Source organism: Camellia sinensis, chromosome 10 (assembly GCF_055761805.1).
Source record: "Camellia sinensis isolate YWXY chromosome 10, ASM5576180v1, whole genome shotgun sequence".
Lineage (NCBI taxonomy): Eukaryota > Viridiplantae > Streptophyta > Magnoliopsida > Ericales > Theaceae > Camellia > Camellia sinensis.
The window spans coordinates 36,214,265-36,228,207 of record NC_138970.1 but is presented as its reverse complement, the minus strand read 5'-3'; the positions used below and the strand labels follow the sequence as shown (position 1 = coordinate 36,228,207).

Here is a 13,943-nt window from a genome sequence, read left to right as displayed (position 1 = left end):
TTTTTTTTTTGGTTGCGATCCTCCTCCTCTCCTCTTCTTCTTCTTCTTCTTCCTCCTTCTCTCTTTCTCTGCCTTTCTTCTTCTCTTATGTTTTGTCTTTGTTCTTTTTTTTTTAATTGAAATTTGACTCCACAACGACGTCGTTTTGGAGTGCCAAAGGAAGGGTGACAAGGGAAGACGACTTACGATCCGGACTCCTCCAACCATGACTTGAAGTTACTACATGACAATGATTCGAGACTATCATGTCATCTTTAATTTCAATTACTTGATTGTTCACGTTTAACAAAATTGGCATCAAGTTTCATAATTGAAATCCCATTTTATTCAAAATAATCAATTTTAAACGAATGGAGCCAAGAATGATGTGGTGGTCCAGTATCACAAAATATTTATCACTCTTGATTGTTTCGAGAGGGGATTGATTTTTTAACTATTTTAATATAGAGTTTAAAAAAAAAATTGAGTTAACTTTTTTAATTTTTATAAAAAAGAAAATAAAATAATTATAAATTAAATGTAACATTTTATCTTATTAATTTTTTAATTTATTTTGTCCTTTTATAACTAATTTAGCAAAAAAACCATAAAAAACCCACTTATCAAGGGCATAATGACTACGTTTGTTTCTAATTTTTTAAAAACATATTTAGAAAATTTTATTTTCTTATTTTTCATACTCCCTCCGTCCCAAAATAATAGTCCCTTTTGGGGAATTCAACTTTTTTTGGTAGTACAATTATTGCATTTGAAAAAAGCTGATTTTTCAAAATTACCCTTTTGATAGTACATTTTTTGGGAATATCAATGTCATAATTGTACTTTTTATATTGTTTATTAATTTAAAAGAAGGGCAAAATAGGAAATTTACATTATTTTTGTACTTGATTTTTGAAGAGGGACTAATATTTTGGGACAATGAAAAATGGAATAAGGGACTAATATTTTGGGACGGAGGGAGTATTTTTTTTATTTTTACAGAATTTTTTTAATATTTTACGTAATTTTTAAAATTTTTAGACACATCTAACATAAATACATTTCAAAAATATAATTTTCGTGAAAAAATCTTTAAAATATTCACTAAATACCAAAAATATAAATATATATATATATATATTCAATATATTTTTTATATTTTTGTATATTTATTAATTTTTTTAAAATATTTTTTCAAAAATATTATACTTTTTAGATACTTCTAAGTAAAGTGCATCTAAAAAAATTATAAAAAAATATTTAAAATTTTAAAAATATTCACTAAAAATAAAAATAAAAACACAAAAAATAAAAAATTCAATTTTTAATAAACTGAATTCAAAAAACTAAAATCAAACATACTGATTAATTTTTCCCAAGTCCTGTGATGGCACCTTTGTCTCCCTAATAATATTAGGGGCTTGGGACCATTCCTACCTTTATAGAGTTGACCACGGGTGATTAGTCTAGTGAGGGATGATTGTGGCTTGGAAATTTACTTTTTCTCGGATTTTAAGTTCAAATCCCTTAGCCAGCAAGCATATCTTGAGACAAGGAATCGCAAGATATAAATCTTATTTCAAAAAACTTGTTCAGGCTATAAAAACTTACGTAAACTGACTCAGAATATCTTATCTAACAAACCAACCAACAAACAAACAAACAAAAAAAGAGGATACCTTTATAGAGTCTAAATCATTTTTTGTACCAAGTTGTATTAGGGCATGAGACCAATCCCTACCCGGACTACTTGGTACCATCTAGATGATCAGACGTATAAATTAACCAGCCAAACAATTTTGGCCTGTTTAGTTTGTGTTTCTCAAAAAAAAATTAAAAAAAATTTTTTACAAATAAATTTTTAAAAATAATCAAACTAAATAAATTTTTCCATATTTTTTTTTCATAACTTGTTTGATTTACAAATTTTCCAAACAAATCTCTCATACACATCAAATCAATCACTTTTTTCAAAAATCTCTCTCAAAATAATTTTTCAAAACATCTTTTGAAAAAAAACCAAACCAAATAAATTTTCGTACTTTTTATCTCAAAACATGTTTCTCAAATACAAACGAAACTGCCAGCTTTACATTTGATTAAAGTTGGCTACTTAATTAAAACATCTCCAATGAAATGATTAAATTTGTGTATTAGTGTGTTAATCGACACAAAATAAACAATAAGAAAATACAAAAGAGGGGACACACATGACCCATTTTAATGTTGTAATTAAATCATGTATCAAAGTATGTATCATCAAGTGCAAAGTGCCTCAAATGTGGGTTCAGGCTCTCTCTCTCTCTCTCTCTCTCTCTCTCTCTCTCTAAGCTAATTGTTTTGCCACAATTAGCTAACACTAATATTTGACACAATAATAACAATTGAATTGGAGCATCCCTAGTGGAAGAGTCTGTCCGTATTAGTATAAGATGTTATTAAGAGGAGAGATTTTTTTGTAGCTCTACTGTTAGTAAAAGACTTACAGTTAAGATATAAAGTATATGGTATACCGGCTACTCTAACAACATATGGAACACACACATGAGCCCGCATAGTAACTGATACATGACTCCGTAGGTGTACCTGTAACACAAAATCCCTTTTTTGTCCCATGGTGAGAATGCTAGCCCAAGGTGGTCCATGACACACCTCCAAACTCCTGGGCTGGGGTTGGAATCTTTGCCTCGGCTGGTAGCTGTAAAAGAAAGAACATCAAGTCCTGCTCACCATATTGTCAGCTATCATCTCTCTGCTTGTGCCTCAACTTATTGGCCCTGTTTGGTAGAGCTGTGGGAAAGTGCTTATAGCTTATGCCTAAACAGCTTATAACTTATAACTATGAATATAAGCTGATTTCTGACTTATAAATTAAGCATCTTCTGCCCTATTCAAAGAATAAACTGATTTCTAACTTCCAAAAAGCTATATGCTATAAGCTATAAGCTAAACCAAACACATCAAAATAGCTTAAATTAAGCTGAAAGCTGAAATAAGCAGCTTTTAAACTGCACCAAACAGGGCCATTGTCAACTAGAAATTGAGAAATTAACACAAGTCTCACATTACAAAAATAAAAAACAAAAGAACACATGAAATTTTACAATCTAGCACAAATTGTTCCTACACAAGGCTTGAAGCATGACCACATTGTATATAAGCATACAACTACTTGGTGTTTAAAGCCAAACCAATATGTAAACTAGTTGTTCCCTAGTATGCTGTGCAAAAAAACAAAAAACAAAAACAAAAACAAAAAAACAAAAACAAAAACAAAAATTCCTGACAAGTCTGTGTGTGTGGATGTCAAGTGCATGTATCGTTTATTTACAGAAGTCCGCTGCAAGGCCTTCATATTTCTCCAAGAAGAATATGCCACAACACTAGAGAGAGTCCAACAATGTCACATTGTCAACCAGAAATACAGGCAGAAGGTTGAAGCACTTAGGACAGAATCACAGATGTAACCATGGCTTTAAGGCATGTGAATTCTACACATTTAACATTTTGAAGAGGTAGATTATATGTACTTACCCCCTCCATGGTCCTCGGAAGCCAGCAATCAATAGTGCCCCCACCTAATCAATAAAGTCCCACAAATAATCACGAAAGAAGGTTCAAGTTCAATATATATGGGGTAACGATTGTAGTACTTTCTTGTATGCGTGTCTGAAAATCAACCATGCATGGCTCTTACTCCCCCAATTTCAGAGAACCATCCTTCATCAGCTTCACGCTTAGACTGTTGAATCTCCCCCTTGAGTAATGTCGAGAAGCCTTTCTCCAATCTGTCCCAGTTTTCATCATAGCCACAAACTCATCATAGCTGATTCGCCCATCCTGTATTCACACAAAAATAAAGTAAGATCCAAAACTGTTGGTTGAAAATGGTTTAATGGAAAATGTTGGGCCTTTTCACCTTGTCTGTGTCAACCTCATGGAAGATGTCATTTGCTACATTTGTACAATCATCCACTCCATCTTCCATCAAGGCATCCCGAAGCTCATCTGGCTCGATGAAACCATTACCATCCTTGTCAAAGTAGGAGAAAGCCTTTCGGAGATGCTCATCATTAGCCATTCTTTGTAGATACAGGGAAACAGCAACAAACTCTCCACAGTCCAAGGTTCCTTTCCCATTAGTATCTACCTGTTGTCAACATCCTTGTCCGGTCAAGATATTTTCAAATCTAAAAGAGAGAACATTTCATGATAATTCAAATCTAAAAGAGAGAATTTCATGATAACTCCAGCACCTGTTAGAATTAACTGGTAACTAGTTTTAACTATTCTGATGTCTTCCAATTGTTTAACTGGAAGTCTACAACATGATCCATAAAGTCAAAGAAAACATGAGTTCAAGCTATGATTGGGAACAAAAATGAAAAAGAAGAACTTCGAACAGAACTTCAAATCAAATAACAAAAGGTAAAGACTCATGATTCGTATGAAATTCATACAATTAGATTCTAGTTTCAACAAAAACAATTCAAATCTTTATGTTGAATTGAAAATTGAATGTGATTCACTGCGATTCAGTTCAATTCCATAATGCATAAAAAGACTCTTTTTTGCCTCTATCAAAAGATTGAACGTATTGGTAGACAAGATTTTATATGAATATATAATTTAGTTATATTGATATTTATTTCATTTTAAACACTCTGCATTTTCATATATATATATGTATATACATAAAATTATATATTATATTAAATAAAGAGAATCTTATGATTCGATTCACAATTCAATTCGTGATTTGCCAACAATGGATTAACTAGCTATTAGACATACTTGATGTTTGTAATTGCACAATTGATGAAAGTTGAAAAGATAAATGATATTCAGGCACAAAGTGCATTAAGACTTACAGCTTCAATAAGCATTTGTAGTTCAGACTCTGCAAGCTGTGAACCAAGCTTTTGAAGACCAATTTTTAGTTCTTCAATAGAAACAATACCGTCATTATCAGTGTCTATCTTTCTGAACGTTTCCTTGATGTCTTCAACTTCTTCAATGGATAAGAAATCAGTAATAACCTACATATGGAAGTTACATTACGATGTTTATTGAAACAAGTATCACAAAAAATAATATAAAGGTGTTGATGAACTAACCCTCAGGGCCTTCCTCTTGAACCTATTCATCATCGAGAACTGCTTCAATCTTGACTTGACAACATCACCAAGTGGAACATTTGGAGCTTTTTTGGCATTTTGAAGCCAAGCATGCTCTGTGAGAAAAGGGAACCTAAATTAAGGCGAGACACTACTACATCCAAACATGCAACTTCAATTGTTTAACATGTACTTAACACTCATACATATGCTTCCATAAAAAAAACATTAACCCACAATCTGTGGGTACAACTCCATCCACAATATTCATTATCTACTAAAGCAGGTATGCTGCATTAATGTTTTAAATACCTAAACACATGACAATATATCCATATATAATCTATAGATACATTCACAAGTGTATCAGACACCAAGACCCTTTCTCTTAATGTCATGTTTCTGGCATTCTCTTTGGTTTTCAGCTAGAACTTAAAAAGACATTGTAAGTCATAAATTTACTAAACAACAAAATATAAAGTGCTCTTCTATGTTTTAGAGCATTATATACCACCCAAATAATAGAATATGGAGCTAAAGCGATTTTTACTTTGAAAGATTAACATTTATATAGTATAATGCTTAAATTTCCATTTCCATATCATACTATATGCAAAGCAATATTAAAGCCATGTATTACTTCCCAATGCATAAGTATGCTGAACATGAGATACCTGTCACATATTAATATTCATTTAAATATTAATAAATATCATTTTATCATTTATTCCATCACTTTACATCCACAACAAAGAAATTACTATCAACAATAAAATAGACTGATAAAGAAAACACCATCCACATTGAAATTTCCCGAAAAAATCTTGCATTCAACAACAAAAATATTTATTATTATGCCTATATTCTCAAATTAACCCAAAACTAGGGCGCGCGCACACACATATATATAATATATGAACATAATAAAGGCAATATTTTGTGTTGATGTGATGGTACAAAGTTTCAAGATCTGTCTTTGAGTGGTGACTATGCAAGGGTAAATGGAGGAGCTCTGATTGATGATTAGTGATTAGTGACAGTTCTTAACCAATTATGGTGTTGGACTAAATTTAACAAAATTCTTACAGGTGTATTCGTCTGCGAGAGGTCCTGATCTGTTATGAAGTAGCATAGAGATGGACACTCCAACATGGCGATTTAAAAATAAATAAATAAATAAAAAGCAGATGCATAGGACATGTTAAAATTTTATATTTTATGAATTTATTATATGTCAAACATATAATAAAAATAATAACAACATAATGCTACTTAGAATTAAAAACCATATATTCCTTAACTTAAACATCAAGATATCATTCACATAACAATTGCATTCTAAATAATGCAAGGCAATTGTAAAACATTGAAATACACATGATATATTCATCTTATAAATATTTCTAAGCATATTGGAAGTGCACGAGTTGCATTATGAAGAATGCATAATATTGCTTCTTTTTTTCTTTTTTTGTGGATAAATAAGAATGCATAATATTGTTCCTATGAATAGATTCATCATACGAGTGTATAGAAGATTCAAGTGTCCACAAAGTGTTTGTAAAGGATCCAATATTATGACACATTGAATAAGTGTTGGGCACGCTTTTAGGAGTGTCCGTAGAGTGTGTGTGTCCACAAGCCTCCATAAAAGTGTTCGTCTCAGATTATGAGTCTTCACATGTTGCTGATAGTGGTAGATTAAATTTGATGAATTCTTTATGGGTATTATCCAAGTTCCAATATAATACAATTCTGAAATCAAAAAGAAAAAAAAAATATATGTTGTTAATTTTCATGAAAATCAAATCAAACTCTTAAATGGATTTGTTTCAAATTTCTTAAATAATTTGCTTGTAAGCTACATAGAATCGTAGAAAATGCATGTAAAATTTGACATGACAAATAAGAATGCTAAAAGTAAAGTAGAATCTATCATAGTGGTGGAGTATGTATCGGACTATGTCACCTGGGATGCGGACCTTTTTGATACGTGGAACGGGAATGTGATATGCCACATGCTCTAAAATGTGGTACAATAGGAGTAGACTTGTACAGGTTACACTATAAGAATTGAAGGTACTTCTAAGGCAATTTTCTTTTAACAATAATAAAACATCTAACAAAATGTAGGCTTTTTTTAAAAAAAAAGAAGATAGTCATGTAGCAACATATTTCTATAAGCATTATGACTCATTTTTTATGATTTGTCCTGTCAAAATTTCACTCAGTTTGCATTCTAGTTCATTACATCTGACTTTTTTTACTCTTAAGGAAACCTTTAGGAAATATATTAGAAAAAATTTTTGAGATCGCATCACTAAATTTACCGTTTTGTAATGCAAGTGTATCATGTTTTTCAAAACTTGTGCTCCAAAATGTAATTCCCTAGGGTATTAGTGTTTTCTGTCAACACTGGTATTGACAGAACGTTGTAAATGTAGCCATTGACAATGACCACAAAGGAGGACTAGGTTCATTTTAGACCTTTTTTCTCACATTCCTAGTATTTGGCAAATTCTAAAATTTATAAAAAAAAAAAATCCAATGTATAACAACTTTAGGAAAGTCGCTTCCATTGACAATGACAAAAGACTGCCTATACAACAAGTGGACATCAGTGGGCTTTGGCTACGGAAAGTCGCTAGGATTTCTAAAAGGTAAAAGAAGGTCTCTAGGGTTTCTACATAAAAAAAGGGTAATTATGGCTTAGTTTGCAAGTGGGTGGTTGCAAAAAATAATTTCAAGAATCAGCATAAGGTTGGTAGGTATTTTATGGTCTTTTTCTTCAAGCCAATAGCCAAAGCTTTTGGGGGAAGGAATGGAAATGATTGGGGATTGATTAGGTAGGGCTTTGTGGATGAAATCAGAGTTGTTATCAATAATAATCTGAAAATTGTGCTTTATTGAAAAAGAAAATGAATAGGAAACAGGGGATATACGAATCTCACCAAAAATTCCATAGAATTTACCTCTTTAAGGTAAGACTGCATAACACATCACATGGACTCATCTACTTCAGCAGTGTACCCATGTCCACCTGATATGACATAGGTAAGGGTATGGCCTATGCGTCCAACATCCTCTAATTTTTTATGATGTTTTAAGAAAAGGCACTCACTTTTGCTAGTAAAAATAACTTTTCTAGCTTCTCACATGAATGTGATATAAATTTCATTTTTTCCTTAAATCTCATTTAATTCAAAATAATTTCTAATAATTTACATCTTATCTAAGAATATTATACAATATGCAATATATATTAGTGATTATGGTGTGTCCCCGCATTCATATCCAACTTTTGGATGCATATCTCAATATCCAAATATTTTGGCTTAAGAAGATCTGACGCTTGAACACGTGCCCACATCCAATACTCATAAACGAGTGCATAACATAGATAATACGTCAAACAAAATTTCAAAAGCTCGACATAGATTCTCAAAAACAACTCCTCATTTTTTATTTTATTTTTTTGCAAGTAAAATTCAACTCCACTACTAAGACCATGAAGAACGTTATAGACATAATAACAAAGTTCCTATACGAGACCCAAAAACACAATTTCACAGATCACAAGACTCATTGATGACCCCCACCAAGCCAAAGTAACTCAAAAGAAACATCGAAATAAGAGTCAAGTTAAACCTAATTTTCATTAGAAGATGCCTTAGACATGCTCTAGGTAAAATTGTTGATTTGCCATTGTTGTTCATAAAGGGGCATTACACCTCTACCAGAAGATTATCACACAAACGATGCAGCTAACATTCAAATGCAGACTATCCCAAGATGCCATGCATCCTCCCTGCAGGTAATATGCTAAGTAGCAGGAAATATGAAGAAAATAGGGTAAGAGAAATTAAATTTTAACCAAATGCAAATATTTTCAAGATACAATACAATATAGATCCTTCATGCACGGCAATCTGAAAGGAAAAACAAGAGCTAACATACCAAGGACTTGTTTTGCAGTTAGTCGAAGCTTTGGATCAGGCTCCAACATCTGCTGAACCAAACTCTTAGCACTCTCCGAAATATTTGGCCATGGTTCCCGTTTGAAATCTATTATCCCACGAAGAATGGCCTGTGCAACACCTTGTTCAGATTCTGCATGGGAAAACTAGCTTTAGCCAGATGGGAAACAATTTCTACTGGTAGAAGAGGATAGAATTAGGTCACACATCATGGAAAGGGAATCACGGTGACAAAAATATAAATGTCTGCTCCCATGAAGCAAAAACATAATAATGTAAATATGCCAAGTGCCAACACAACAAACCTTCACACACACACACACACATACACACAGAGACACAAACACAAACACAGACAGATGGAGAGAAGTCTGTAGGAATATATTTACCAGCCCAAAATGGAGGAACCCCACACAATAATATGTAGAGTACTACTCCTGCACTCCATATGTCTATTTCTGGTCCATAATTCCGCTTGAGCACCTCTGGTGCCATGTAATATGGGCTTCCAACAATTTCAGAGAACCTTTCACCTAAAAATGTTTGAAAAAATTAGAGCTAAATAGCATAACTGCAAATACAAAAATAAAAATAACTGGCCTCTTTATCTTCTTCTTTTTTCTTTTTTTTTTCCTTTGATAGGTATAGTACAGAGATAAAATAAAATGCCAAGGATTTCTAGCCTCCTATTTAAATGGCTCTATTACCCATTTTCTTTTGCAAACATCTCATTAACCATAAATCAGAAAGGAGGCCACATTTGAAGGAAACATATAATCAATATGTCAATGAACATGGGAAATCTGCTAGTTACGTACATATGCATCTGGCCTCCATATATATATAAATGTAAAAGTGAGAGACAATGATTTCAAAAATGACTACTAAAGATTCTTGACTCAAAAACCATGCTGCTCATAGCTAAATCTATAGACAGTAAAATCTCAGTAGAATCAACATCAGATTGTTGAATTGTTGTGCAATTCTTGCAGCATTGATAGTAAGAATCAAGTTCCTATACTGCAAAACTGTTAAATTATGTTTTCAGAAAAGATTTCAGTACTTGCTGTATAACAATATTAGCTCGCTTTGAGGCATCAAACTCACCTCAGCCAAAGTAAAACATGGTCTATGTGCTTTAGGCATCTCTGCTTATGAAACCTCTCAATTTACAAATTTGAGAAGGTGACCGCAACAGCATTCTATGTGCTCTAATGAGAGTGCAAACCAACTCTAGCTTCACTATATCGAAGCAAACTCGTCAGACCTCATTTATAACACGTTTCTAAAAATTACTTTATAAGTGTAAATCACTATGATTTTCTTTCTATATGATCTCTGCAAATTTTACCACACAAACAAAAGTTGTTAGGTACAAACAAAAGTTGTTAGGTAATGTTTGGTTCAGTGGAATGATCCTTCCATCAAAATATTCATTATCGTGTTTGGTTAGAGTAAAAAATAATGACAAATGCATTACAAACAGAATCATCTTTCACCATTTTAAGGTAAGGGTCATTCCAGAAGAAAGTTTAAGGAATCACCATTCCATTCCATTCCCTCTCATTCCAATGAGCCAAATAGAACTTGTCAACAAACTTAACCACTTGTTTATAGAACTTCTCCATTCACGTGAATGATCAAGAAAATGACCAAAATTTGTTATTATGACACATCCAACTAAAATTAGAATATACTTTAATATCTAAATTCTGAAACAATTGATATAATGTACAGCTAAATTGAAATATTTATCCCAAAACAGTTTAATTCTCACCTGGCTTAAAGAAGATTGACAAGCCAAAATCAATCGCTTTTAAAGGCGAATTCTCCTTCTTACTCGCAAACAAGAAGTTCTCAGGCTTCAAATCTCTGTGAATCACTCCATGTCTATGACACAGCTGCACAACCTCCACAATCGTTCTAGTAACAGCCGCCGCAGCACGCTCCGTATAATGCCCTCGCGCAACAATCCGATCGAACAACTCGCCTCCCTCACACAACTCCATCACCAAATGAACCGCATTATCATCCTCACAAGCCTCCTTGAAGCTCACAATACTCGAATCTTTCGGCAAATGCTTCATAATCGCCACCTCTCTCCTCACATCCTCCACATCCACCGCCGTCCGAAGCTTCCGCTTCGAAATCGACTTGCAAGCCAACAACTCCTTCGTGTCGCGTTCAATGCAGAGGTACGTGACTCCGAACTCGCCTCGACCGAGCTCTCTATCGACCAAGTACTTCTCCTCGATGTTCTCCTCTGAAACGTCAGTGAGGACAGTGATCGTCTTCTTCGCTGTGGCTCCGCCGGAGCGATCCTTCCGGGCGTCGCCGTGACCGGAGAAGTTTGAAGACTTGACGTCCTCCCTGGCGACTGCGGCCGGAGATCTGCAGCAGTTTCCCATGGAATCGATTCCAGATTTGGAACCAAAATCGAATCTCCGCAAAGCCACCTAACCCTGACCTAACTAGGTCTGCACATGATAACAGTGAGAATCAGCATTTGTAGAGAGAGAGAAAGTGATCTGGAGCTGTAGGGTAAGGAGTAGAGTAGTAGACTGAATGTGATTTGCAGAGAGAGAGAGAGAGAGAGAGAGGGGGTTTGCTCTGTACGGCAACAGCACAGAGTTTTTAATTTTTTTTTATTTTTATAGAGCGCGTTTTATTTTTAAATATATATATATATATATAAAATACAAATTAAAATTTTAAAAACTATTTTTGAAAATTTTAAACCAAGTAAATTTTGAATTTTAAATTTATAAATATTATTTTTAATTTTTAATATATACAATCAAACAAAATTTAAGTTGAGCAAATTCTTTTTAAAAATTTAATTATAAAATTAATTTAAAAATCAAAATCATACAGATCATTTATTTATATTTTTACCTCAATTTTTTTTCTCAACAAATTGAATAAATTACATTTTAGCTCCATAATTTTTATTTTAACCCAATAATTATATTTTTATTTCAACAATTACGAGCATATCCTAATATATATATATATATATATATAGTTTGACATGAAAGTTTGGATTGAGTTGAGACTACTTTAATCACAAAAAATAAAAATAAATTTTTTAATTCAATAAGATAAAATATCACATATAAATCATAATTATTTCATTTTTTCTCTTATTAAAGTTTAAAAAATTAAAAAATTTATCTCAAATAAAACTTTTTAATTCCAAATTAAAATAATAAAAAAAACCAAAAAATTAAAAACTAATAATCCATATCTCAAACGACGGCATAATACCGCGAGAATTCTTTTTGGGTAATTACTAATGCTTGTTTTGGTAATTCCGTTAAGAGTAATTTTTTATTTTATTTTTTTGGTTTTTTTTATATTATATTATCTCTTTATTACAGAAACCTCCTATATTTTTACTGGTAATATTAAAATTCTCTCAGTCCATTAATATAGCACAAGCGTTGTTATTTTTCAATCCAAAATGATCATATTACCTTTTTAAACTAATAAGCTATTTAATATAAGATTCTAAAAATTAATATAATACTTATAAGACTTATTTTACACTATTTAAAGAAATAAATATTTATCAATTTTAATTAATATATTTATTATTTAAATTTCTTTTTTCTTTTCTTTTTTTAAGTTGAAACAAATGGATTATATTTTTATTTCTAGCAATTTGCCCTACTTATTTATTCATATGTAAGAAAACTATTTATCTCTAAATTGTTAAAATATTATTAACAAATTTTAATTTTTATCTTTGAGTCCTTAAATTTCTAATCAATGCATATTTAAAAAAAAAATGCAAGTTATTCTTACATGATTAAAAAAATTAAAAAATAAATGTAGAAGTTTAAAAAAAAAAAAAAAATCGACTCACAATAAATAAAAAGTAGTTAATAGAAGATTAAAAATTAAAAATCATTTGAGGATAATAAACAATTCAAATAATTTCTTATTTCTTACACCTAAAAATAAAATTAATCTTTACTTCAATGAAAAAATTATTTTAGAATATCAAAATACTCAATTAATTTGCTGTATGATACTTAAAATATATTATTCTATTTTTATTTTTCTCATTTAAACCATTTTTATTAAATTAAATATTAAAATTAATTTTTCACCTTCATTAGTGGTTGAATTTTAACTTTATCTTTTAATTTCATAACTTTATTTTGTTCTATTATTATTTGTAGCGAAGTGTTATTATTTAAATTATCTAATTTTACTTCTTCCGTATATCTGACACTCATATAATTTTATTAGCAAGATTGAAAAATCAGACTCTAATATTAATTTAAACACAATGAAATAAAGCACTTTCTAAGAAAAAATATATATCAAAATGTAACTTAATTTACCCTATTAAATATATATGAAATTTTTATTTATTTTTCATAATTTTTTTAAAATATAAATGTAACTTCTTGACTCTATTTTTTTCACAATAAGTTTTTGAACTTTTATAAACAATAAATAAAATACAAATTCAACCATAAATAAAGGAGATAAATAAATTTTAAGATTTAATTTAATAAAAAATAGTTTAAATGAGATAAATAAAGATGAATAAATAGATTTTAAGTATCATACCTAACAAATTAATTGAGCATTTTTTTATTCTCAAATAATTTCTCCATTCAAGTAAAGATTAATTTTTTTGGGGCCTTTTTTTAGGATAAAGGACAACTCAATGAATTTCTCTTCAAAAAGCCCCTGAGTAGGAGACGCGTGGCTCAATAAGGACATTCTATAATTTGTATTTTTTTTTACCATATTGCCCTTTTACATACACGGTTCAGCTCATATATGCACAGATCTTGTATACATGAGCTTAGTGAGAAGGATTTGCGAAATCAGTGAAGATGATCTGTGAAAT

General features: G+C 31.2%; 1 protein-coding gene across 2 annotated transcripts; it reads right to left on the bottom strand.

Moving 5' to 3' along the window:
• Nucleotides 1-2,173: 2,173 nt before the first annotated feature.
• LOC114264233 (calcium-dependent protein kinase 13) lies at nucleotides 2,174-11,733 on the bottom strand. Of its 2 annotated transcripts, XR_003629888.2 has the most exons (8): nucleotides 10,851-11,702; nucleotides 9,463-9,606; nucleotides 9,054-9,206; nucleotides 5,097-5,212; nucleotides 4,851-5,018; nucleotides 3,899-4,129; nucleotides 3,514-3,819; nucleotides 2,174-2,677 (listed from the first exon to the last, which is right to left on the bottom strand). XR_003629888.2 is itself a non-coding variant. In XM_028204827.2 (7 exons), exons 1-7 carry the CDS (start codon nucleotides 11,479-11,481, stop codon nucleotides 3,673-3,675), a joined length of 1,590 nt encoding a protein of 529 aa, XP_028060628.2. In that variant the 5' UTR covers nucleotides 11,482-11,733; the 3' UTR covers nucleotides 3,020-3,672. The 2 variants fall into 2 exon arrangements, 1 of the variants encoding a protein (XP_028060628.2); XM_028204827.2 differs by lacking the exon at nucleotides 2,174-2,677 and having other exon boundaries at nucleotides 3,020-3,819; nucleotides 10,851-11,733.
• Nucleotides 11,734-13,943: the final 2,210 nt, after the last annotated feature.